Source organism: Elaeis guineensis, chromosome 7, assembly GCF_000442705.2.
Source record: "Elaeis guineensis isolate ETL-2024a chromosome 7, EG11, whole genome shotgun sequence".
Lineage (NCBI taxonomy): Eukaryota > Viridiplantae > Streptophyta > Magnoliopsida > Arecales > Arecaceae > Elaeis > Elaeis guineensis.
The window spans coordinates 98,673,809-98,699,548 of NC_025999.2; the positions used below are offsets into that span (position 1 = coordinate 98,673,809).

General features: G+C 37.4%; 2 protein-coding genes across 5 annotated transcripts; one reads left to right on the top strand and one right to left on the bottom strand.

Annotated features, from left to right (window-relative positions):
• The first annotated feature begins 1,686 nt into the window (after window positions 1–1,686).
• Window positions 1,687–11,866, top strand: LOC105048140 (uncharacterized). Of its 3 annotated transcripts, none has more exons than XM_010927349.4 (11): window positions 1,687–1,841; window positions 2,221–2,391; window positions 2,467–2,510; window positions 3,448–3,513; window positions 3,656–3,763; window positions 5,577–5,643; window positions 7,411–7,495; window positions 8,392–8,552; window positions 9,507–9,608; window positions 10,208–10,430; window positions 11,225–11,866. In XM_010927349.4, the coding sequence occupies exons 1-11, from the start codon at window positions 1,803–1,805 to the stop codon at window positions 11,356–11,358; spliced, it is 1,200 nt and encodes a 399-aa protein (XP_010925651.2). In that variant the 5' UTR covers window positions 1,687–1,802; the 3' UTR covers window positions 11,359–11,866. The 3 variants fall into 3 exon arrangements, with proteins under 3 accessions (XP_010925651.2, XP_010925655.1, XP_019707139.1); XM_010927353.4 differs by having other exon boundaries at window positions 1,747–1,882; window positions 11,225–11,570; XM_019851580.3 differs by lacking the exon at window positions 1,687–1,841 and adding an exon at window positions 1,891–1,956 and having other exon boundaries at window positions 11,225–11,570.
• A 1,468-nt stretch (window positions 11,867–13,334) lies between these two features.
• On the bottom strand, window positions 13,335–24,288 carry LOC105048139 (E3 ubiquitin-protein ligase GW2). 2 transcript variants are annotated; one of them, XM_029265487.2, is made up of 9 exons: window positions 23,337–24,288; window positions 23,096–23,147; window positions 22,945–22,990; window positions 22,786–22,867; window positions 22,519–22,678; window positions 22,311–22,413; window positions 17,365–17,451; window positions 14,314–14,383; window positions 13,335–14,179 (listed from the first exon to the last, which is right to left on the bottom strand). In XM_029265487.2, the coding sequence occupies exons 1-9, from the start codon at window positions 23,526–23,528 to the stop codon at window positions 13,628–13,630; spliced, it is 1,344 nt and encodes a 447-aa protein (XP_029121320.1). In that variant the 5' UTR covers window positions 23,529–24,288; the 3' UTR covers window positions 13,335–13,627. The 2 variants fall into 2 exon arrangements, with proteins under 2 accessions (XP_029121320.1, XP_073116539.1); XM_073260438.1 differs by lacking the exon at window positions 14,314–14,383 and having other exon boundaries at window positions 17,365–17,431; window positions 23,337–24,280.
• Window positions 24,289–25,740: the final 1,452 nt, after the last annotated feature.

A 25,740-nucleotide genomic window follows, 5' to 3' on the forward strand; every position in this document is an offset into this window, starting at 1 on the left:
CGCCGGAGCCGCCTCCGGTCAGTGTGGACTTTCTTTTGCAGGCGCTCGTTCCCGGCGACCAGACGACGAGGGGATTGGCCGCAACAATATATATATATATATAGAGAGAGAGAGAGAGAGAGTTTAAACTATTCCAGTCCATTAGACTGATAGCATAACAGGGCAATCAGGGTAGATGCAAGTTGATTGGGAGGTTAGGTTACAGGCTGCCTTGGTTAAAAAAATCAAAATTTCTTATATGATGGGAATATAAAAAAATAATTAAAAAAATATTACAGCAAGTAAAATAATAAGGCACACACAGATTCGTACAATCACACAGAATAAAGAAGAGAAGAAAAACGGACATAGGATTTATGTGGTTCGGCTGAAAAGCCTACGTTCACGAGCAAGACACGAGAAAAAAATTTCACTATGATGAAAAGAGAGATACAACCACTCAGAACTCTCCAAACCCTAGCCGCAATTTGATTTTTCAAATCTCTCACACAAAACTATCAAGATTGGCAGAAAGTACAATATTTATACTGATCCGTACCGCAAGGGACGTTGCCCCTGCACCCCCCAATGAGGTCAGTGGTGGGCTTCGGGCATGGACCATCGCAACATGAGATTTTCGAATCGAATCATAATTCGAGCCCATAAAAATATCTAAAATTCAAACCACATTAACAAAAAATCATCTAATAAAAATTTTATAACTTCAAATCGAGTAGAATGTTGCCCAGGCATCGGAACTTGTTTTTGTTTTTTCTAATAAAAAGTTTATAATTTCTTCTTAACTATGCTTGCTTTGTTGTTAAGTTTGGTGATGAGTTACTGGTCTCTTACCCTTCATAAAAAAAAATCAATTCTATGACCACAAAATTAATTGAAATGAAATGGAGTGGCGGTTGGAGTAGAGTGTACGTCATGGAGGAGGAGAAGAACATACTTTTCTTGTTTTGGGGACTAGTTTAATCGGATTCCGATTGGACTAGGATTTGTATGTTCTAAAAGCTTTCAGAGCTAATCCGGATCTGAAATTTAAAAAAAAAAAAAAAAAACATTTAGATCAGGCTAGAGTAGAAATATGGCTGGTCAGATTGGATCCATTTTCATTTCCAACCCTAGTCAACGAATGACAACGGATGGAGATTTTTTTTCGCAAACTAAATTTTTACATATAATAGATTAGATTCGTTGTTCCTGCTGGAATTACGATGGATGGAGAATTTTAGGCAACTAAATTTCTATATATAATAGAACAGATTCGTTGTCCCAGCCAGCCCATTTCTTGTGTCCAACTTCTGTACCCAAAAAAAAAAAAAAATCACACATGGGGCTGCAGCCAGGGTGAGGCTCTGGTGTCCTCCAGGTGCTGCGGAATATATGAAAAATCTCAAGCAACATCAGCACACATCTCCGTGCCATCCATTTGGCTCAACATGCGCGCCGCTGCTCAGGGGTTGGCCGGGGAGAAGTCGACACGCTCCAAGGCCGTATCAAGATTCTGCAGGAAAAGAACACGCACAAAAAAAAAACCCCGCTCCGTTCGTGCCCAATTTCCCTTTTTTTTTTTTTTTTTTTTCCGGTCTCGCCGATTTCTTTGCATGAGAGGAAAAATAAGCGCCACGTGCCCCTGCCTGGCTGTCGTTTTCATTAAAATAAAAAGCACTACATTAATATCTTTTCTTTATTTCTCGTTCTCGCCCTTTCTTTCTATCACCATTTGGCCGCCGTATCACCGTATCACGAGGATAGCGAGGGACAGGGAAATCAAAGAGGCAGAGAAGGACGGAGGACGGACGGACCGAGAAGAGATGGCAGAAGATCCGGCGCCCACTCGCTGGACTTTTGAGGTGAACTCTTCCGCCAGTGCACTCCCTAACTCGTGAGATACGTACGTGGATGTTGCTCTTTCTTGGTTCCACTATCTTCATCGCGCTTCTCTTCTCGGGGGTGCTTCACCTCTCCGTGGGTTGTGGACATAATTTAAATTTGCGGTTCCTCTTTTCTCGTGTTCTCGAATCCTTTGGTTTCCTGCACTTCTCTTTTTTGGATTTCTCTCTCTCTGAGCCTGTTCTTCTTCTTTGCTTGGTTCCTCAAAAATGTGGCTCTGTTGGTTTGATGATTATTTGCTGCTTTCTTGATTCTCGAGGGATTTCAAGATGGGTTGCGATAGGAAGTTGTGTAGCTTTCAAGATTTGATGATGTGAGCTGTTTGATTGGTTCTTGAAGGATTTCAAGATGTTTTACAACATGAAGTTCGGAAGGAAGAAGGAGACAAAGGAAGAGATGACGGAGGCTGGATCGGATCATAATGTGAGTTATGGGAATGGATCGGTTCATGCCAATGGGAGCAGGAAGAACACTGCCGACTTGGCTGTTTACGAGCAGTTCGAGCAACAGGTATGATTTGCTTTATTTCCGCCGGTGATGCATACATTGGCCGGAAGTGTGATGGTCTCTCATTTTGAGTCACAGGAGAGAAGAATTGATGAGCGGCCGGGAGTTATCTCGGAAAGGCCGTAAGATTTCATCAACCTAAATCTTTTTGGATGCATGTTGATTAGGGTTTGGTGTTTGCTTCAACACAAAATTTCAGCCAGTTGTGAAGTTTCAACTATTCGATGGTTCTCGTATAGAAAGATAAACAGTTTAGTTTGGCAGCATTCTCTTTATGATGTAGAAATATTGATTTCTTCTGTGATTCAAAAAACTATACTTTGCCCTGAATTTCTTTCCTTTTTTTTTTTTTAATTCTATGAGTACGGGTTCTTGATAATGATGGATGGCACAAACAACAATGCCCTTGCTGTCAAAAATTATGCTGTCCTGAATAGTTGATACAAAAGTGCTTTAGTAGTGCTGTCGTTTAGGAATTTGGCACTAGTTCATACAAAACTAACATAGGCACATGGTCTTAAAAAGTTCTTCTACTTTGATGAATCATTCCATAATCCTTGAGGCTGATCCCATATAATGGGATGAAGCTTGTCGGTTGAGGTTAACGTCAAGGATTTTTATAGAAGATAAACAATATGGCAATATGGACTTCTGGACATATCTATCTGTTAGACAATGAAGATCTGTAATGCAGAACTGCTGTACATGTGACAATATCGGAGGAGGAAAAATAAAAAATGTTTTGGATTATCTGGTTCTCTTTTTTTGCCAGTTAATCGCATACGACTTGTAATTCAATTATTTGTTTGTATTATTAGCAAGATCTTGGAGAAGCTTTCTCAATAGTCTTTCCACTATATTTCTTAGCAAAATTGCTCTTTTTGTTATTTTAACTTTTTTTTCCCCTTTCTAGAGAAAGCATTCTTGAAATATCCAGGTATCATATGCACGAAAATTTCCATTTCATAGACAATCTATTTATTCATTTAAGCTACAAAACTGCATGCAATGTTGCTTTATTTTCTGAAGTTTATTAAATTACCAACAATTCACTTGCAGTCAGAGGCCCCTACTTCCTCCTTTTGAGTCTGCAGAAATGCGTACTTTGGCAGAGACTTTATGCAGGTCAGTGTGTTATGTCAGGGATAATGGCAGCTAAGCAGTTTCAAAATTTCAGTTTCTAAATGTCTGGATTTTCATACGTCAACATTGACATGATATGGAACAAAATATTCATCAGTTAATCATGTCTCACACACTGCTGCAGAGACATCATCCGTGGAAGTCCTGATGTAAAGTGGGAAAGCATCAAAGGATTAGAAAATGCGAAACGCCTTCTTAAGGAAGCAGTAGTCATGCCAATAAAGTACCCAAAGTAGGTTTGTTTATCCTTTCATTTTATGGATTAGTACTGATTGCACAAAGTTACTTAAATGTTCTTGAAGTTAGCCTGTAGATATCCAAAAATTCTTCTTTATACCTTTTTGCTACCTCAAATTAGTGTTTTGGTAGTTTTATGTTTGAGAATAAGTGTTTTTACATAATGTGTTATCAGAAAATGTTACTTTTCATGTTACCCTTCTGAATCTTGTTTGCTGATTTGGTAGTTTTATTGCATAATGATCCATTGATTTTGCTTTGTATTGCATGAAATAGTTAATTTATGCTCAAAAATCCATATACAACTACTATCTCCTTCAATTCATTAGACTGGCTTTCGACTATATATTAGGTTTTTGGCTTATTATTTCCTAGACGAGCTTTTAAGTCATTCCAAAAATATATTAACCAGGTGTACCAGGTTTATATCTAGTCCTTTGTGCTTTAAGTAGAGTTCTTGTCTTTTCATTAGTTATGGTAAGTTGTATGTCTTGGGCTATGCAGAACTGGTTCTCGGTTCCACCCCGTCTTAATTTTTATGATATATTTTTGGCACTAACATGTTGGTTTTTGGACTTCATTTGTTTAGGTCTATTGAATATCATGCATGCACCATCAAAACACTTCTTACAACAATAATTCAGAGTTTAGAATTGCTATGGAGCATAACCTGCACCTTGACTAAATTGATTTGTGCGGATGTTCATTTTAATCATCATGTAAAATTAACCGGCAAAGCTTACAGGTTGTATTGTGTCACTAATCATTTTTCTTGTTTTCATATCTTCAGTACATATCAGAAAATATTGGTTTGGTATTTGAAATTCTATATCTGTATTGTTTATTTATTTATTACTCAAAACCATGTTTATTAAACAGATTTGCTAAATGGGGGAGGTATGAAGGATTCATCCTTGATATAAAGGATAGCTTTAAAATTGTGCTGAGGAGGAGTTAGCTTGTTACATACTGAATGCCCTTTAACTATTTCTTAAACTATGAAATTTGAGCTTTAGGTGCGACCAAAGTGATGAAATATGTAAATATATGAGTAGAGTAGTTCCAATTCTTCAGTGCTTGTGTCTCTGAGAACCAATTTGAAATGGTCACTGAAGATGTGGGGGCAATAATATTTAGTTATAGGGATAATATCATATCAACACCCATTAGTTGACTATATATAGATTAGTAATAAAAATCTGAATGGGTGGCTTTCTGTTAGGGTCGAATTATGAAGACAGGAGTTTACTAGAGGAATGTGGATCTTGCATCAACAATATGACAAGTAGAATGCAAAAGAAACAAACCATGCATCCAATCATTTGAGAAAATAATCAAAGCAAACTTTAACAATATCACTAAGTAAGAAGTAGAAGCTTTGAAACCTAAGCAGTTTAGAAAACTTTTTGCATGTTTGCATAAATGTTAGCTGCTAGTTGTCATTACAGAACGTGATGATTTACCTATTTAGTCTTCGTACACATATTCTCATGGAAACACCCTCTCCACATGTGGGGGTAAGGCTGAATACGTCTAACCCTCCCCAGACCTCGCAATGGTAGGAGCCTTGAGCACTAGGACTCTCTTTTGAATCTTCACATATTCTCATGTTGTTTCTCTCCCTGATCGGGTTAGATATTGCTACTTGTAATTTCAATCAATCAAAATTTCAGGTTAGAATGCTGAATTACTAAATGATTTGCTCTATATCCTTTCCTTGCAATGAATGCATTTAGATTAGATTTATAACTTTCAACTAAAATTTGCATGAGAACTGATATTAATTTTCATTGAACATGTATTTCCAGGTACTTCACCGGGCTTCTTTCCCCATGGAAAGGCATCTTGCTATTTGGTCCCCCGGGAACAGGGAAGGTTGTACATTGCAATAACTTTAATGGGAATCATTTTTTTCTTATTTTCCGCTGATGTGCTTTAAAACATAACTACATAAGTACTTAGACTTCATTTTTTACCCTTTTTTCAATTATTTTTTTCCCCAGTTTTGTACTGCTCACTTGCTATTCGCTATGCAAATAAAGTGATACTATCTGTCAATTTAATGTAAACTTATTTGCTTCAAATGTGCACATCTTAACAACAATTTTTGGACTAAGTTATTTTTGTAGCCCTGATCATGGTACCTTGGTAGTTATCTCTTGTAGATGTTGCGTGCTCGAGGTAGTCTCATAAAACCACCTTGGCCTTGGTACAAAGCCTAATCTATATTATAATGCATAACCGAGTATGATTATGCATACCAATACTAGGTCAAACTTTTACCTTTAATTTTTCTGTTGTACCAGAACCTCTCCTTTGGATGTCACATTTGATATGCATGTGATAGCTTGCAAGTACTCAGTTCTTCATTACAAAAGAGCTACCCTATGCATTATCAAATATTTGGATCATGTTATCGTGGTTGAATTTGGTCACATTTTGTTACTATTTGCCTACATTACATATCTATATAGTTATCTGTATGATGTTAAGACTGCATTTCACAGACTGTCTTGTTTGAGGAGAGGCAATTAAGGAGTTATTCTGGGTGGACATTGTTGTATGTAGAGCAAGGTAAGGTGCAGGGAAGACATCTATGGTAAAAGATTTAATAAGTGATGGGCATCTTGAAGGGTATGTTTGCAATCTAGTGGATGTAGCATTAACTTGGAAAAAGTGGTCTCAGACCTTCACGGATGATGTCTAATCAGAAATTCAATTAAAATGGCTCGGTTTGATAGCTACCAAATTTGCTTTTCATATAGAGAGGCTGTTGGGCAGCAAATCTTAAGACAGGGATCCATCTTATCAGTAGATACCAGATAAGTGCTTTTGCTCAAAAAGCCATTGCATTTTAGGAGTTATGGATGCATGTATTTTGAAATTCATTCCTGAGTGAATTGTCTCAACTAGAGTGGTTTCAATTTTTAGTTACATGTGTGACATGGGGTGCTTAAACATGTTTCATGTTGTTTCATCCCTATTATTCCCTGTTTAAAATACTTCATTTCTGGACTAGACTAGAGAGTACTAGACCAAGTTGACCAGTTGACAAATAGATTGATCTTGACCAAATGTTTATAAATCAAGGCTAAGAAAAACAGGCTTAAAAAATTAAAATGTCAATCCTCTTAGTGACATTATATTAGAGAACCTATATTATTAATACACGCAGGAGTTCTAATTTTAACTTTGTAGTTGGTTTAGACATTTGGACTCAAAAAAAAAAAAAAATCTAAAATTTCAATTATCCAAAATGTGATGACACCCCTATCCTACATTTTTTTGGCTCATGTTTAGAGAAGGTGTTGAATAAGGTTATATTGATTAAAGGAATTAGCAGCTTGTATTAAGTTATTGTGGAATAGGTCCAATTGATTATTAGTGATAAGCATGTCTGTACCAATTTATAGAAAGACCCATAAGGTAAAAATGTGGCAATGTTTCTCGTTATTTGGAGGTTCTTATGTCAAAATTTAGAGCTTGTGTAATGTGTCCAGGTAACATTGTGTTCCAAAAAGTAGCTTCGTTTTACCACTGTTTGAAAATCCTAGCAATGGTAAGATATATACACATACATTTGTGCTGCATTTTGACGAGTTAAATGTGCTTCTTACCTGAGTCTTAACTTCTGTATGCCAGACAATGCTTGCAAAAGCTGTGGCTACTGAATGCAAGACTACATTTTTCAATATTTCAGCATCATCAATTGTCAGCAAATGGCGTGGTATGTGATAGTGGAATAGACATTCATTTACTTCCAATTTTTGTGATAACATCAGTCTTCCAGCTCTCACTCCTGTGATATGCTTGTTTATCATCATTATTTTAGTTTCCAACTCATAAAGATGGCTGTGACAACAAAAGGTAAAATTTGATTGATAGGATCATTGTATGTGTTCCATAATAGATAGTGACTGAAATTTGTTATTTTTGTAGATTGTTTACATAATGCCGAAACTTGATGATATTTTCTGTCAAAATTCTAAAGCTGCCTGAGTGGCTTTTCTAGTTTATATGTTCTAATTCTTGTTGTATTTCACTGTTTGTTAATTCTGGTAGTCCTTATCCTCTGTCCTGAATTTCCTTTTCCATATCAACAAATTTTTCAGTTGGCAGGGAATAACAACTATATTCCCTGATGAATTTGCATATATTTTCCTTCATCTTAATGTATCATCTAGAACTCAAAAACAAAAGGAAGAAGTAGTAGTAGTTTGATCAATGAAAGGTGCATTATTGGTCGGTTCGTTCGTCTCGTTTTGGAGTTGTCAGAGCTTGGTGGTTTCATTGTACACCAGGATCTTATGTCTGACTTACAAAGTTTGCCTTTGATATTTAACTATAAAGGAAGCAGCAGAGTTGTATAAAGAACACAATAGAATTCTCTGTTTCCTATAGAATTCTTTGTGATTGTATATATGGGGAAAGAAAATTCTGTTGGTCGATAGGTTCCTGCAAGACTATCACTTACCCTTATTTAAACAACACAACTAATCCTAAGAAGATGATGCAAGTAATAATTTTAAGTGCATTTCTTTGTAATATCTTTTCTATTGGTTTATCTGATCTATCATTGAAAAATGGGTTTATATCAATCTTTAAATTTTTGTGAGTTTGCAGGTGATTCAGAGAAGCTAGTCAAAGTTTTATTTGAGCTTGCCAGGCACCATGCACCATCTACTATTTTTCTTGATGAGATTGATGCAATCATTAGTCAACGTGGTGAAGCACGAAGTGAGCATGAAGCTAGTCGACGTTTGAAGACCGAGCTCCTTATACAGGTAATCTCATTTTGTGTTATCTCAGGTTTCAGGAAAAGAAAAAATATTCCATTTATGTGGACAAAGAAAAATAGCTCCAATAAAGTTGTTGGTGAAAGGAAAGCTTTTTTCAAGTCAATTTAACCATCAATTAGTTTTAAGAACAACAATTTTGTAAAGACGGGACAATGAACAAACATCCCAGCAAGGATCCAGGTGTTCTTGCACATTGTCCATACTGGCCATGCGGGCAAGATATAGATACCAGAACATGCCCTGTATTGATACTGTATCGATGCTTGTTCTGTACCCTTATTATTGCTGAACTGGCACTAAGAAGTGTATCATGTGTTGGTACAGTACCTTACCATATCAGACCATGGCAGTGAGCTACCAGTATGGATGCTGGTACCGGTACTTTAGTTTTTGGTTCCTATCATATTCAAAAAACCTTTAGAAGTCTTTCAGCATGACTGTTTGTCTCACAGGCTTATATATGTGGTTGTATTCCTTGAGCTCCAAAAGGTAGGTTTAGCAGCACAGTGTGTATGTATTTTGATATGCATGCATGCTTTTGGAGTTTATATTAAAGTGTAAAAGGCTTGTTTTACATATCTTTCAGAAACGGTTAAGAGATGTTACATTTGATCCTTGAAAGATTTTTATCATGTATTCAGCCAGAAATGCCATGGGGCCTTTAGAGCTGTTTGATTCATATTATTTGAAACCATCAGATGACTCAGAACCAACCAAATTTTCTGAGGAAAGAAAGACCTATTCTGAGTTAGTCGTTTGATGCAACTATAAGGATGATGGAACACATGCTTTTCTCTTTTCGCTTGAATATTGTTTTTTTTGCTGTGTATAGGTAAAGTAATAATTGTCAATTGTAGTTTGACATTAGCGTGCACCAAATTTATGATGAGGATAGTACATAACTTCAATAACAATTGGTTGTTTGGATTTTTAATGCAGATGGATGGTTTGACAAAGACAAATGAACTTGTGTTCGTCTTAGCTGCAACTAATCTACCTTGGGAATTGGATGCAGCTATGCTCCGGCGTCTTGAAAAGCGAGTATCCTTAACATGAATTATCTATATGATCATAGACAAATAGCCATATAGGCATTATTTTTTTCCCGAAATACTGCTTTAGGTTACTTACCTTTAGTGTGCGGCCTGACATTGTTTTCATCATTTTCAGGCATAAAACTGAGGTCTTTTTTTTTAAAAAAAAAAAATCATTTTTGAAGGTTAATTTCAAAATGAAGGAAAAGGAATATAAAGTGGAAAGAAAAATAGTTTGCCCTTAATTTCGTTTCAGGTCCAAAATTATCTTTCTACATTCTTCGGTGCCATTAGAAGCTTAGATATGCCATTCTTTTATCTGATACATGGAGTAGTTGTAGGGTTATCTTCTAAGCAATTCTAGAATTTCCTTTTAACAAAATCTGTTTGCTCTAAGAAATGTTAGATGAATAATAATCCTGGGTTGTTTACTGATCAATTTGGTCTGCTGGCCATAATGTTATATGGCAACTGCTTTAGTTCACTGATACATTTGATCACGTTGGAGACTTTGAAACCATGTGGTAGTGTTGTTTGAAAGAGCTTGCTCTTTTTCTTCCCTTCGCTTTTCGCACTCAGTTGTTTTCCATTATCATTTTCCATCAGATCCTTGTCCCTCTTCCAGAACCGGAAGCAAGGCATGCAATGTTTGAGGATCTCTTGCCATCGGCTCCTGGGGAAGCACAGATTCCATATGATTTTCTTGTAGAAAAGACAGAAGGCTACTCAGGTTCAGACATCCGATTAGTATGCAAGGAGGCAGCCATGCAGCCATTAAGGAGGTTGATGGTACTTTTGGAGGACAAACAGGAACCAGTCGATGAAGATGGTGAGTATTCTTCTTCATGATTCTATTTTATGGCCCCCGAAAACCATCAAGCCTTGTCCAAATTATTATGTTGGCTTTACGTATTCTAATTCTCCAAGTTGAATTTGGATCCATTTCATAATTTGACAGAGTATAATCACTGGCTGTCAATCTAAGACCAACCAACCACATTTTCCATCCTTGCTTGGGACCAGCACTGGTGGCGTTAAAAGTTAAAATTCACTGAAGTTGAATAAGCATATTAATTGGGACTGATTGTAGCTTTAGAATTTGTATATTTTGTTTTTCCAGAACAGATTTTTGAAGTTTTTGCACCTCACCTTCTGCAATCGCTCAATAGAGCATCTCCAAGATTAGTAACTCTCAGCGTTAATCCCTAATTATTCTCTGTAGTGAATCCTTGAGGGAAGACTTTGATCTCCCTGCATATTGTCTTGTATCCAATTTGGCCAAACCAAGATCCCTGATCAAGGCGTTTCTGATGAAGGGTTTTGGCTTTTGTCAATGGAGAATCATGGGATGATCCATCAGGCAACTTCTTGCTACAGGGATTTTACTTCATAACTCTGAGTCACTGACAAGTGCTTGGAAGAAGTGTTTGATCTTCTCCAATATCCGGGATCAACATAAAGATTGTCTTTTTAATACACATGGTGCTACGCTGAATACATGCAAGTGATATAGATAAATGGTGCAAGCCTTCTTTTTTTTTTAAACCTTCTGCGTCTGTTTTTGATGAATGTTTGTACCAATTTATACTTGCTGAATGTCACTAACCTGTTTATTACTTGCAGAGTTGCCTCCAGTTGGTCCAGTCACGGTCCAAGATATTCAAGTGGCTCTGAAAAACACAAGGCCGTCAGCCCATCTCCATGCCCACCGCTATGAAAAGTTTAACCAGGACTACGGCAGCCAGATTCTTCATTAAGGGCCATATGTTATCATTTTCAGAAACAGGACTGCATGATGTGGACTTGGTCCAGATAGCCATGTTGGAAGCATCAAACTTTGCATTCATCATGGTTGGTTAATAAACTGGAAGTTGTCTGCCAAATTCATATCCAACTGCCGTCTGCTCTCATGCTGCCTACGGAGGATGAGGGCAAAATCATATACAACTGTGGTCTTGATCTTACGGTGCCTACTGAGGATGAGCCCTTAATTTATGCATGTTTAGTGCCTTGGATGTTTCCAGGGTAAATTGAGACTATCGGCATGTTGCTGTTTGTATTTTCGCATTTAAGAGATGGACGAGAGGTGGAGAGCTTTTGAATATTGGAGAATCAAGGGCCAACAACATTTTCAAGCATACATTTTTGCTTGATGGAGTTTTTGGGAAGCTCTTCAATGGTGAATTTTTTTCTTCTTAAGGAATGTTTGGTTGAATGGAGTTGGGTTCTAGAATAGGAATAAGAATGAGCGGCTCTTATTCCAACTATTTGGTTGGTATTTCAACTATTTGATTGGAGTGAGTTTTATTTCCATTCTGATTCTAAAGAAGAATGCGAATGTCCAATCCTTTATAATTTTGACTCTCCTTAAGTATTCAAAGTTTATTCTAACTTCAATTTTAGTCACAAACTAAATGCTTAAAGAAATATGATTATTCTCATTCTAATCTATTCTCATTCCAATTTCAGTTGCAAATCAAATGCATCTTTAATTTCTGCTCCAGATCATGCTCCTTTATAACATGGTTACAGCTGCAAATTCAACTTAATGCTTGAAAATTCATTTATAAGACTCTTCTTTCAGTACATTTGTAGAACATGAACTATTAAAGGGCATCATGGAGAATTACTAGCAAATAGAGTCAAAGGCGAGACCCTTTTTACCAAGGAAGGAAAAAAAAAACGACTTGAAACAAACGTGTTGCATCAAATCCGAACCCAAAAAAACCAAAGCCGAAAATACAACCACACAAAGTCTTCCATCATGACTGAAGGCCTACAATCTCTCCTCTCATCCGTGCAGTATAAATGTGAAATCTGATCTCATTTAATAGCGTTTGATCAATTGGTCCTCGCGTCAGGAATTTGGATTTAGAAACAGTTGGGCTGGAGGTAAGGGTAACTCAAATTTTTTAACAAGAATTCCTGATGCCTGAAATAAGAGGGGAAAATGAAGAATTGAGTTACCATGTTCAAACAAACCCAGCAGAATCTAGAACAATGAACACTATAAAAAACAAAGCTAGTAATGACACATATCGTGATTAATTTATAATCCATAAAAAAATCCTTGAATCGGTCATTAATAACTCTTGCATAAATCATAAAATCTCTATATAATTTGTGAGTGCTTAAATTTTTTTTTTTAATTTTCTAAGCTTGTTACTCGGTCAAACCAAAAATCAGTTGACCAAAGAAAACAATCAAGAACATATGAGAAATTTTTCAATAATTCAAGATTTTTTTTTTTTTCTTTTGTTTTTACCATGCTTGCTGGTGCACGAGGATGTAGAAACTATTCATTCGCACTCCACATTTTTTAACGATTTTAATATATGAGAATAACCGATCCTTTTGACGACAGAAAAAGACAAAAATTAAGCTGACTTGGATCATCTTTGAAGCGGAACCTGGCTCGAGCCCGGCCTGACCCATCCCATAAGCACTCTGATCAACGCCGTGCGGGTCACGTAAGATGTCAGTTTCTCGTAACCAGACAACAAATGGCCAATGACCAAAAACAACGTCTGTTTTTGCCGAACCATTTATGGTTTAAGTCATACCATGTGCAGCAGTTGAAGCGGTTCAGGAGGACTTGTGATACCATAGCCACGCTAGGATAATGCTAGTCGATTAGGCAAACGGGTCCTACGATGTCCCAGACTGATACAACATTGCGGCCAAAATCTGAACACTTCCCACGCATAAATAAATAAATAAATAACCCATCAAGTTCAAAGAAGAAGAGATCAAATTATTGCACATTCTGTTATCCTTTCAACTGTACCTGCCTTCTTACCCATCATCCACAAATGTCACTACCATATTTTCTTTCTTTCTTTCTTCTCCTTCTTTTTCTTTTTTTTTTTTTTCCTTTCCCTTTTCACATATATGTAAAAAAGAAACCAACCAACCCAAAAAAAAAAAAATCTGTAGAAGCAACAACTATAGATGAAAGAGGGGGGAGAGAGGAAAGAAGCAAAGGAAACAAATAGATGCAGACTCTTACAACCAAGCCATCGATCATTACAGCCAGGTCAGCCCTTGGGCATTCGTCCTCGCTCCAGCGTCCGCAAGAGAAACAGCCATGGCCAACATCATTTGCTCTTCAAAGCTCTCTGGAAGGAGGTGGCTCACAGCCATGCTACCAGCTTCCGGGAGGGATACGGCAGCAGACCTTGCATGTACCCTGACATCAGAGCCGGCATAGTTGGTCCCCCCCTCTGTGACCTCTGACCAATGATCGGTCGAACACTCACCCTCCTCCCTTGTTACTCCCCTCCCACTGTCTGGTAATACCTCGTTCCAGGACCCCGGAGGATCATTTTCCGCTGCAGTCGCCATGCCAACAGGCAAGCTGCTTGGCTGCCGAAGCATGTCGAAAGACGAAGCGTCGCTGCCAGCCATGCCAGCAGCAGAGTCTCCATTTATGTGCTGACGCTCGGCCAGGGCTGCCACCGCACAGGCCAGCCCACCAGGAGATGCTTCTACTGGAGCTACAGCGACGGAGTTGTCTGAGAAGGATGGTTCAGGCAAAACATCGCCACCACAAGGTGGATTTCCCGGGCTTCCTTGCTCCTATTCAAAAATAAATATTAATAAGACAGATACCAGAGCACAATTTTCCTAACTATGACAGCTTTTTTTTGAAAAAAAAAAAGGCTTGGCTGCATTTGAAACAAAAAGTACTGTCATGTTATGACATGCTTTACCATGGAGGCAATTCCCGGGATGTTCCAGATGAACAGAACGTAGAAACCAACCAGACTCGTTAACCTCTGCCTGAGATTTCCATGAGGCTAAGTGTGAACACCTAATTTGACCCATGCTGTGCAGCGTCATCAAGATGATCTAGCTTAAAGTGAATGGTTTGTGAAATAAAATAAGCGGGCAAACTGCGACATGGAAAAAATTACTGTGCTGATGTGAAAGAGACTGAAAACCTGATACCGCCATTAAGAAGGATGAAAATTTTGAAGTAATTCCTATACGCATTAGAAGGATGAAAATTTGAAGTAAATTCAAACCTTTCTATCTATTATCAGCTGAAACAGTCCATCTGAACATACAGTGATTGTTTCAAAGTTTGTCCGTTACAGTTAGACTACATTGTAAAACATTACTTGAAACTAGTGGTAGCATAGTGCCGGGCACTTCTGTCAGTGAAGACACCATTTTGAGTAGTGCTAGGAAACTTAGTAAGTTTAATATGATAAGTTTAGCCTAGTCATAGCTGAAGCAGGCATCCCCACTGACTTAATATAATGCCTATCAACACTTAGCAGGGAGGTAACAACCACCGGTTGCCTAAAGATGACTATGGAACTCAGTTATCAACCCTTGGCAGACAGATCTTAGAAATTCGAAGGCCATCCTTACATTTCATAGTTCTCAGACAACAATAACTTATTGGATTTTGGCTTCTTTCCCCGCTCAAAGGGAGGAGATTTGAAGAGACACTCTCAAAATGGGTTCTTTCAAGAAGTGTGTAACATAAGAGGGATTATCAAATTATGAAAATAAGATATCACTGGATTAGGAAACAGAGCTCGGCATCAAACGTTACACTGTAATCATTTCCATAGCACCCTTTCAAGATCCATCATCACTCCATATGTCTGGTTTCCTGACCATCATAAAAGTGAATTGGAACCATCCAACCAACACTGCAAGCCAAATACCTCAAGACTCTGGAAACTAGAGAAAATCTCAGGCACCTTACTGATTCACAATTCACATACTCTCTTCTTGGTCACAAACAGGTACTTGTCAAGCCTTGAAACAGTGTACACGACTAACTAGCTTAAAGCACTACCTCAAATCTTAAATACATAAATTAGAGCGAAAAAGTATATGTTTGGATGGATATGCATCTCAATAGAAACGAAATGCTTAATTATAACCACACCAACAGGAACATGATCAAATGTTCTCATATGTGCACAACCAATCATGAGACTACCTAGAAGTGATGATATGTTGAATTGGTAGCTTAAGATAAGATTTAGCTAAGCAAGATATGTCAATTAGGGGGGCATTGATAAGAAACAATTTTTAGATGTCTTAGATGCATCAAACAAGCTTGTTTTGAAAAACTTATGATGGCTTGAAAGTGCTAAAAAGAGATTAGGATGTTTATCATTTTCTGTTTACTTCTCTACTCATAAAATTGGCAACTTAAAACTCCTGTTCAGATGAAGCCCAGCTTTATTATGGATTAGGTTATTATAGCCCATGGACGTAGGCAAGAGGCCATCCCCAACATTTAAAGTATTCAAAATTCTGGTTCCCTTCTTCCCGATCCCTCCCTTCTTTTCCTTTTTGGGGTGTATTTTCTATCAGTTGTGGCTTGCAGATTGATGACCCTAGATCATAGTCATGATCCCGCACAGGTTTCCCTGCATCAAATCTTAAATTATTTTCAGATTTAAAGAAAAAATTCAGATCTGACATCCATTTCAGTTTGCAACTTGTAGTTGAGAGTCGAAACAATCCTTCAGATCATTTCTAGAGTAAAAGCACTCATAAGGGGTGTAAACAGAACATTACAATTAGAAGAAATGATAGGAAGATAGCATTGCACTACCAAGAATTCCTCCCACAAAATATGATTACCATCTAAAAATGAAAAGTTTGATAGTGGTTAACAAAGAAATGACAAGCAATGAATTCATATAAATTACCATCCACACAAGTTACATGGAAAAATTGTAGTAGGTTTTATTAATACTTTTTCTCATATCATCTGTCAATTTATGAATAATAACAGAAATTTGACAATGCAACCTGGCTTTTTCAAAGGTTAAAAAGATGTATATTGACACGGGAATCATGAGTGAAATATTGATATGATGCATTGATTCGGAAAATAAATAGAGCTGCTTATAATATTTAAATAATTTTACAAGCATGATGCACCTCCAGTTCATAATTGATTTTATTGGATACTTGGATGCCAAAGAAGACTTTCTATATAAAATCATGCTTGCATTTACAGCTTGCCAAGCCTTCTCAGTCAATTAACATGAATCATATCAAGGCACTGGTAAATAACTAAAAGTCGAAAATTGTCAAAATTAGTTACCAATGCATCAAGAAAAGTGAAATATCATTTCCCATTTATTTCCACCCACTTTAACACAGTGTTCATAGTAATCATGATTTATCCCCACATAACCACTAATGCATCATAAAATAAACGAGGTACTTTGCAAAAGAATTATTCATAGAATAAAAGAGATGCTTTGCGACAAAAAAATGATTCATAGAATAAAAGCGATAATTTGCAACAAAAAAATGATAAAGGCGCTCTCCTCAGTGACAATTTAGGCACCGAAGAAAGATTCAGCTAGAACAAAGATTTAAAATTCCGGCAAAAGTTTTGGAAAGAATGCAAAAGGAGTTAAGAAAGAAAAATAAACATCAAAAGATGTAACATCACCAACACAGCAAAACTGTTTATGGACGAACGACTGGAAAAGCAATAGCGAACAACAGCAACATTACCACCATGTAACATTATCAGCAGATTCAGCACCTGATACATAACTACTTCACACATAGGTCACAAAATTATCAGATCATGAACTATTGAACAGTTAAATTTTTTTGGCATCACAGGGGAAAAAGGTCCCACCAATTAAAATTTTGAAAATAATTCAAGAATTCTTCATTGGTTCAGAAAATATTATTCCTGTATTATGATACTATCATATAGCTCAAAGTTCCTTGAAAAAATAAAAAAAAATGTTTTATAGCATCACCTGAATAGAAAGCCAAATTGCTTCCATAACCATAATCTCCTCAAGATCCAGGTCAAAATTGCCGTCCCTGCATTTTTTTGAAGTTCCCTAAATTAACATAAGGCTATGAGATCAGAACATACCTAAAGTCATTAGGCTACATGATAACAAGTGTGCAGCCACCAGAAGTTAAAGAACTATCCGACCACATTGATAGCTTTCCATTACAACTGAAGATGGAGAACTACTGACTAAGGTATAAGACAGTGCACAAACATCATAGAAGAAAATAACCAGAAACCCACAGAATGCGAGGGCATGCACACAAAGATCTTTTCCATGAGAGTAATGAACAGAAAAAGTGAATGATGACTCTAATCCACATCAGAAACAGTAAGAGACAGTTGACAGGATCAAGATACGTTACAAGAACTCCATAGGCAACAGACACTTAAGCTGTAGTTATTTGCTAGGTAGCCAACGAGTATATCACTGATTCATATCAAATTACATGGTAGACACAACTTTGGTCACCAGAATTAAAAATGGATGCAGAAAAATACCAGGAAACATAAGATTGAATAAAAATTGTGATGTGGGAAACCCAAAAGAGCAAAGCATTCTAGAGGATACATGCAAGTTAAAGCACCATTAATTTTTATATAAACCATTAAAAGAATCAAAAAAGTAGCAAGTGAGATGGGAACTAGGGCTTCAATGGTCCCCTTCTCATTCATTCTGTCATCCACCCACGCAATGCAACAAAACCATATTTTAACATTTGCATAAAATTACCATGACAATGTGCTGTTGCATTATGTTAATATTATATATCACGTCCCTCTATTGTCATACCAGTTACTCATAGGATCTTAAGATTGATCTTATGTTCCCAATGCAGTTACAACGAATTCTGTCCTGCCATATATAGGGGAAACAGATTCTTTCAAGAAGGAAAATTCAGATTCTCAAGAAAGTTTCTCAGGGAAAGCCAAAAAATGGAAAACAAGTTTCACATAACTATGCATACAAATTTTCTGAAGTGCCTAAAGGTCATTGTGTTTGTATCAGGATTTATAGAAAACCTCAATAACTTGAAACATTATCCAGCAACAAACTGACAACTGCTAATGCAGTCTTGGATTATATCAGATCATGACTTGTGATTTATCATACAACTATTACAATCAATTACCATCAATGAGTAAGCTGTCATTGTTCTGCCTACTTCAAAGTGGTAGTTTGTGAACCAAGTCCTTTCTTGGGATGTTCCTAGGTTGTTTCATCATCATCACCATCAGCCCAGAACAAACTGACAACGGCTAATATAGTCTTCGATCATATCAGATCATGACTTGTAATTTATCAAACAACTAATACCATCGATCAGTAAGCTATCGGTGTTCTGCTTACCTCAAAGCCATAGCTGTAAGATACAATGATACGAACCAAGTCTTTTCTTGTTATGTTCCTAGGTTGTTTCATCATCATCATCATCAGCCCAGAACAAACTGACAGCTGTCTTGGACCATATCAGATCATGATTGGTAATTTATCAAACTGCAGTTACCATCAACGAGTAAGCTGTCAGTGTTCTGCCTACCTCAAAGTTGTAGCTGTAAGAAACACCGATATGAACTATCTTGCAATTAATTAAGTGGCTTAACTCCACTGAAATCTAGTATGATCAGCCCAGAACAAACTGACAGCGGCTGATGTAGTCTTGGATTAAATCAGACCATGACTTGTAATTTATCAAACAACTGTTACCATCAATGAATAAGCTGTCTCTGTTCTTCCTAACTCAAAGTTGTAGCTGTAAGAAACAATGATATGAACCAATTCCTTTCTTGGTATGTTCCTAGGTTGTTTCATCGTCATCATCATCATCAGCCCAGAACAAACTGATGGTGGCTGACATAGTCTTGGATCATATCAGATCATGACTTGTAACTTATCAAACAACTATTACCATCAATGAGTAAGCTGTCAGTGTTCTGCCTACTTCAAAGTTGTAGGCACAAGAAACATTGATATGAACTGTCTTGTACTTAATTAAGTGGCTTAACTCCACTGTAATCTAGTATGATCAACCCATAACATTCATGTAAAAAATATATATTCAGTTATAACGGACAAGACATTACCATTCTCTTAATAGACAATCATGTGTACATGAAAGAATACTGTACATTTTATTTTATATGCAGACCTAATTGGATTATGATGACAAATTTAAGACCTGGTCAGAATGACACGTAAGGGTAAATGGCTTAGCAACCATGGAGGTAAAAAGAGAGAGTAACGTCATCAAAGAGGTTTTGCTCCAATACAACACCCACCTTACATCAGTTCACAAGCCTGTGAGAGATTAATGCAACAAGAAGTTTATTTAAAATAGGGGAATGACAAACTTCTGCATGCATCTGTTTTAGATGTTTAAAGTTCCCAGTTCCAGCCCTAGTTTATAATAAAACTGGAGCACAGAAAGTAATCGCTAGTCGAACTGGAAGCATGGTAGTAGACAAGGGGATGATGGATATTGCAGCACAACAGACACCAAAATAGAGATTGAAGAGGGGACCAACATACAGTGCTTCACAACAGAAAGGAATTTTAGAGTGGTTGGGAACATAAGTTAACAGTTTCTAAAACACAACTATAAAAAGATTTCTGAGATGTAGGGAGCATTTAAAAATTTTTTAAAAAAATCTCAAACTACAGCAATGAAAAATAGCACAGACATTTATTTTGAAATTTTATTTTTTTTTTTAAAAAAAAGAAGAGTAAGAAAGAACTCAAACAAGAATTGAGATATCCACAAAAGGATTGATTGTCCTAAAAGATACTTATACTGCTTGGATAATTTGGTATTTTGTCAATAGCAAGACTTATAGCTGATCTCAACAGAGCCACAATGGACAGCAATGGACTTCACCTGCGGGAAGAATTGTTGGGTTGCATGATCAATTTGTTAGTCACCAACTGTTTGAAACACATGTTAGTGTAACTCAATGTGCATGACATGATTCAATTCTTCAAAGATTCAACAAAAAAATTAGCCAGTGGATATAGACCACATTCTAGTGGGGCAGGTATATTTTTGGCTATAGTTGCTTGCTAATCCACCTGCACTGCCAAGTGTGCAAAATAATTTCTTGAGACAAAGTAACAGAAATGGAAGATAAAAAAGGGATTCGATTGCTTAGCTTGTTTATGGGCATAACCAGAATTTTGGGGTGCAGTTGCATAGGGTGAACTTGGGCATTGTGGGTTGTCGAGTATGTACATCTAAAAAATTGGAGGATACTGATACATTGAAGAGTAAGATGGGACAAGAGTATAGCATGGAAACAGAAGATTTTGATCAAGATCCACAATCTCGGTACTGGGTACCATACTGGTACATTACTAATTCCGTACTGTACAAATGGTGCAGTGCAGTATGCACTTTATATCAAGATAGCTCTCGACCCCCTTTTTCTCACTTTTTATAACAATGCTGCCAGAAACTAAGATTTATGGTATGGTGCGCACCCCAGTTGGTCCCACTCGGTTCGGGCTGGTTCAACTCATATATGGAACAAACGTCAATACCTTACCAATACCTTACCGGTATGATATGGTACAGTCGCCACAGGTTGATACAGCCGACATTGATTGTGATGCTAGGACTAATAATTAGGGATAATAGAGCTAACTTTTGCTTGATAGTTCACTTTGGCAATTACACTAGCTCTCTTGTTTTTTAGGCTCATTGCGATTTGATTTAATTCATATCTAAGGCTGAGGAATAATTAAACCATGGGGTTCAAGGTGGGAAGGGCAACCCCACTTTCAAGAGATTCCATAAGGAAACTTAGGAGGCCTAATCTCTAGATTCTTACTCGCTAATTTTAAGAACCAGACCAAGTTAGGCTGTAATAAAAGAATGAAAGTTTTAAAAATAAAAAAATGGTTACGACTTTCTTCTAGTGAATCATAAGTAGCTTGCTTAAGAAGGTTTGATCATTGTGCTTTGCCAGGTCTCCTGACCTAATAAAGCTAATCTTGCTACCACCAAAGTGAGCATGGTGCAAAATACATTAGTAACAAGAAGGCTTGTTATGGCACAAATTTTCATATTGCAATTTGGTGGCAAATATGCATTGATTTTTCCCCCTCGAAATCAGTGAACATTAATGGACAGAATTGGTAGAACATCCAGTTCGATGTCATTCCGAGTCCAAGGTGGCCACTTCATTTTGAAGTAAAGTTACCCATGTTGTTGTTTTTTTTATTTTTCTTGTAATATGTATCTTTGTTCTCATAGAAACATTTTTTGCAACCAACCATCAATATGACGTTGTGACATTTGTTTAATGAATTAAAATATGAATTTCTTTTTTTCTTTTTTTGGGGGGGTGGGGGCGGCCACCTCAGCGGATCAGCTTCCATGAATCAGATCAGATACTTGAAAGGGGAAATTTGGGTGAAAGGTGGGCCTTCAATAGTCTGAGAGGACTAGTTTGTAAAGGACACAAACCTTATTGATTACACCATTTTAAGCCCACAAACTGGGGAGGAATCGTTCAAGACATCTACACATGGAAAGAGTCAACATCTAGACTACAAGGCAAGGAGACAAGGTTTGATATATGGAAGCCTTCATCTTTAGAGCAGCAAATATAGAGAAATTTTGAATGACAGGACAAATAAATTGTTTCAGTTCACAATAGCAAAATCAACACTGGGTGGTCGTTTAGAAGAAGTAATTTTCTGGGACCAAAACATATATGCCAGATATGTGAAATGTGAGATTAGCAGAATCATCATTGTTATACTGTGATGGTTCCATACCTTTTCAAGAAGATGACAATAGTTCTACCATATGTCGATTAAATGACAATTTGTACTAAACAGTCAACCAAACAACACAATAAATTATAGAAAATTCAAAACGATAATGAAATTGCATCATATCATACCGATTCTGCCTTGAGTGTGAAGGCCTGGTGCTTGCTGGTGCAGAGCATGAGGCTTGAGATGTAACAGACTCATTACCTAGTGCCGTGCATGTAAAGGATGGAACTGTAGAGTAATTGATGCAAATCAATTATCTACATCTATGAGACGCTAAACAAAAGCAGAAAATATAATGGATAGGTCAAGCCACGTGCATAATGCAATGAAGACCTGAAAGTGAGGTGCTACACATATCCCGATGTTCAACTTCTGCTGAAGTCATTCTTCTGCTTGGCATACTTACATCCTGCCTCTTCTTCATTCTTTCTGCTTCATCCTGCAGTTCTTGCTGCCGCATCCTTATTTGCGCTTCTATTACCCTCTGTTCTTCCTGCACAAAAACAGAAATCCAAATGTTTAAGTCCAGTCTCAGTCCCAGCAACACCACATTCATGGATACCAAGAATGAGGACAGGTGAATAATTGCGCAAAACTTACAACTTGTTCCATGCCCTTTTCCTCCTTTGTCTTCATGCCACGATATTCCACAGCATAGTTTGGAGTTTTACAGAAGGGACATCTTACTAGTTAAGAGATAATCCTTTTTGAGTATCTAAACTAACACGCTCAGAAATCAGAACAAGAGATGAAGGATACTGTGTAGGTCGAGTAGAATGAGGTGGTTTCATCTGAAGAAAACATTCTGCAAAAGCAACCAGTTCAAGGTGAGAAATTAAATACGATGAAACAATTCCAAAAAGAAAAGTAGTTCTTCCACATCGAAGTTAGATTGCCATGTGGACAGTACCTGTACATATGCCTTTCACGCAACATCTCGACCGATTAAGACTCGGATAATACTATAAACATTAAAAAGACAAAAGAACAAATTATTACAATATCACAAGTGCAATTATACATCAAAAAGAATATTAAGAGCAAAAAAAGGAATCCAATCCACTCCTAAGTTGATGAAGCTTGCGGACCTAAAATTGTTGAACGTAAGTGACACACACACACACAAAAAAAGGGACAGAAAGGATTCAGACCAGAAAGCAGATGGGACACTCCTCGAGATCCAGGCCGCATTCCTCGTTCCCAGGGTAGCAAGGCGCCAGCTTGGAGTCAAGAATGAGCTTCCTTAGCTTCTTGTGATCGATGTCCCTGTGCTGGTACAGGCCCTGCGGCCTCGTGTACTTCTCATCCACCACCTGCCTCCTTCTACCAATCTTATTCCCCATCAAACTCACGAACAACCACAGAGATTGAAAGAAGAGGGGGAAAAAACTATAGGAAAAAAAAAAATCCTTTTCTCCCTTATCCCACAATTTTTTATATCTCCAATTCGAGGTTTATAGAAAAACAGAAAAAAGAAATTTAATATTCTAACTTTCCTCGCAGATTACCCCAATATCCGCCTTCACCACCACGAATGGTATCAAACCATCCAATACCACCAACCCTAGTCCCTACTCCAGATCACAGCAAGCAGCTCCTCCGCCCCTGGCTCTCGCTCCCACGGACCGCATCGCCATCACCGCCCCACTCTAACCACCCTCCCCTCCAAAACACACACACCCCCACAATATACAACCATAAAGAGCACCAATATCGAGGTCAATAAACCCTAAATCCCTCTCCCCGTCCATCAAGCACCATCAAAGCCATCCAAAAACCTCGCAACAGACAATCCAATCGATGGCCAACGAATCAACAAACAACCCCACCTTCTCTTCTCTCTTTAAATACCTCTTCGCTAACTGAGAGAAAGAAGAGAGGGATCAGAGAGGACGACGGTGCCTTGGAGACGTGGGGGAAGGAGAAGAGATCCAAAAGAGAGCCAGAGGTCCAGTGGGAGCGCGCTACCGTACGAGAGCGTTGGGAAGCACGAGAAAGATCGCGGGGAATGATTGGGAGGCGGTGAGAGAGAGGGGGTGGGCCGACGACAGAGATTTGCAGAACTTTCCCTGTTCCCTCTCTATCTGTGCTATCTTATATCATCTCTTCGGGCTCTTTCTTTTGGTTTTTTTATTGGATGTTTAGTGTGGTTGCGCTACACCAACTGAAGCCTTTTGCGTGGTCCGGTCTCCCGTTCCCTTCTTTGCCCGTGTCTCTCGATACGCTCACCTCCCCGTACCCTAAGCCAACTGCGCTTTATTAAAGCGGGGGAGGAGAGATCAGCGTACTCCCCGAGGATTGAGGAAATATGAGCGTGTGATTTTGTGCTGCTGCGTTTAGGAACGATAAAATTAATCCAATCCGATGGATATACATTTATCCGTGTCTGATCAAATTCAAAAAATAAAATTTAATTGAGTTTGAATTCGAATTTGGATAAAATTCGAAAATTATAGTACGGATATGAGTAGATATGGATAGTATTATTTTCTATCCGAATCCGATCCGAATTTATGGATATGGATAATATCCAAACTCATATCCGAATATATATATATATATACATATATATATGTATATATATATATATATATATATATATATATATGTATATATATTAATATATATATATATATATATATATATATATATATATACATATATATACATACATATACATATACATATATATATATATACATACATATACATATATACACACACATATACACACAATATATATATATATATATATGATCTCTCTCTCTCTATATATATATATATAATTATATATATGTATGTATATGTATGCATGCATATATGTATGCATGTATGTATGTGTGTGTTAGAAGTGTGTATGTGCGTATGTATGTATGTGTATATATATATAATTGGTAATTCTATTTTTGATTGATAATATGCATAAAATTATTTTATTTTTTTTTTGGATATAGAATGGACGGGTATGGGTTGGGTATGGGGCGGGTATGGATTGGCAGGGTCGGTCCTGACATTTTTTAGACCTAAGGCTAAATGAAAAAATGGGACCTTCTCTATTAAAAATTAACATACTTTAAATATTAATTATCATTAAAAAATTAATCTACATGCAATAATTTTTTATAGATATATTCGTTAAGCAGTGTATAAAACCCACCATTAACCTATTTAATTATTTTTCTTGTTATAATATTATAGAAAACCACCCTTGTACCCTATTGGAACATCAATACAAGGTCTAGGCCTGGGGCCTGGGGCGGTCGCCCAGTTTGACCTGCCTCAGGGCCGGCCCTGTGGATTGGGTATGGGGAAATGGGTTACCCACAGGTATCCCGAACCCGTTGGATATGGGGATGGATATCTCTTTTCTTATCCGATTGGGTATCGGGTAGGTTTGGGTATAGGATATTAAGTTCGGATTTGGAGATGGGTAGTATACTATCCGATCCAAATCCTACCCATTGTCATCCCTAGCTGCGTTCTGTGGGTCGTGGTTGATTTGGTGATAGTTTGGACCGCTTAAAAGAGCTCTCCAATCACGCCGACGGTAAAGTA

Coding starts and splice junctions, on each gene's coding strand:
- LOC105048140 (XM_019851580.3), top strand. CDS start 1,891: ATGTTGCTCTTTCTTGGTTCCACTATCTTCATCGCGCTTCTCTTCTCG. Junction 2,392..2,466: donor ACGAGCAGTTCGAGCAACAG/GTATGATTTGCT, acceptor TTTGAGTCACAG/GAGAGAAGAATTGATGAGCG. Junction 10,431..11,224: donor GGAACCAGTCGATGAAGATG/GTGAGTATTCTT, acceptor TATTACTTGCAG/AGTTGCCTCCAGTTGGTCCA.
- LOC105048139 (XM_029265487.2), bottom strand. CDS start 23,528: ATGGGGAATAAGATTGGTAGAAGGAGGCAGGTGGTGGATGAGAAGTAC. Junction 22,868..22,944: donor CATTCTACTCGACCTACACA/GTATCCTTCATC, acceptor TTAACTAGTAAG/ATGTCCCTTCTGTAAAACTC. Junction 17,452..22,310: donor TCACACTCAAGGCAGAATCG/GTATGATATGAT, acceptor ATGTTAATTTAG/GGAACTTCAAAAAAATGCAG.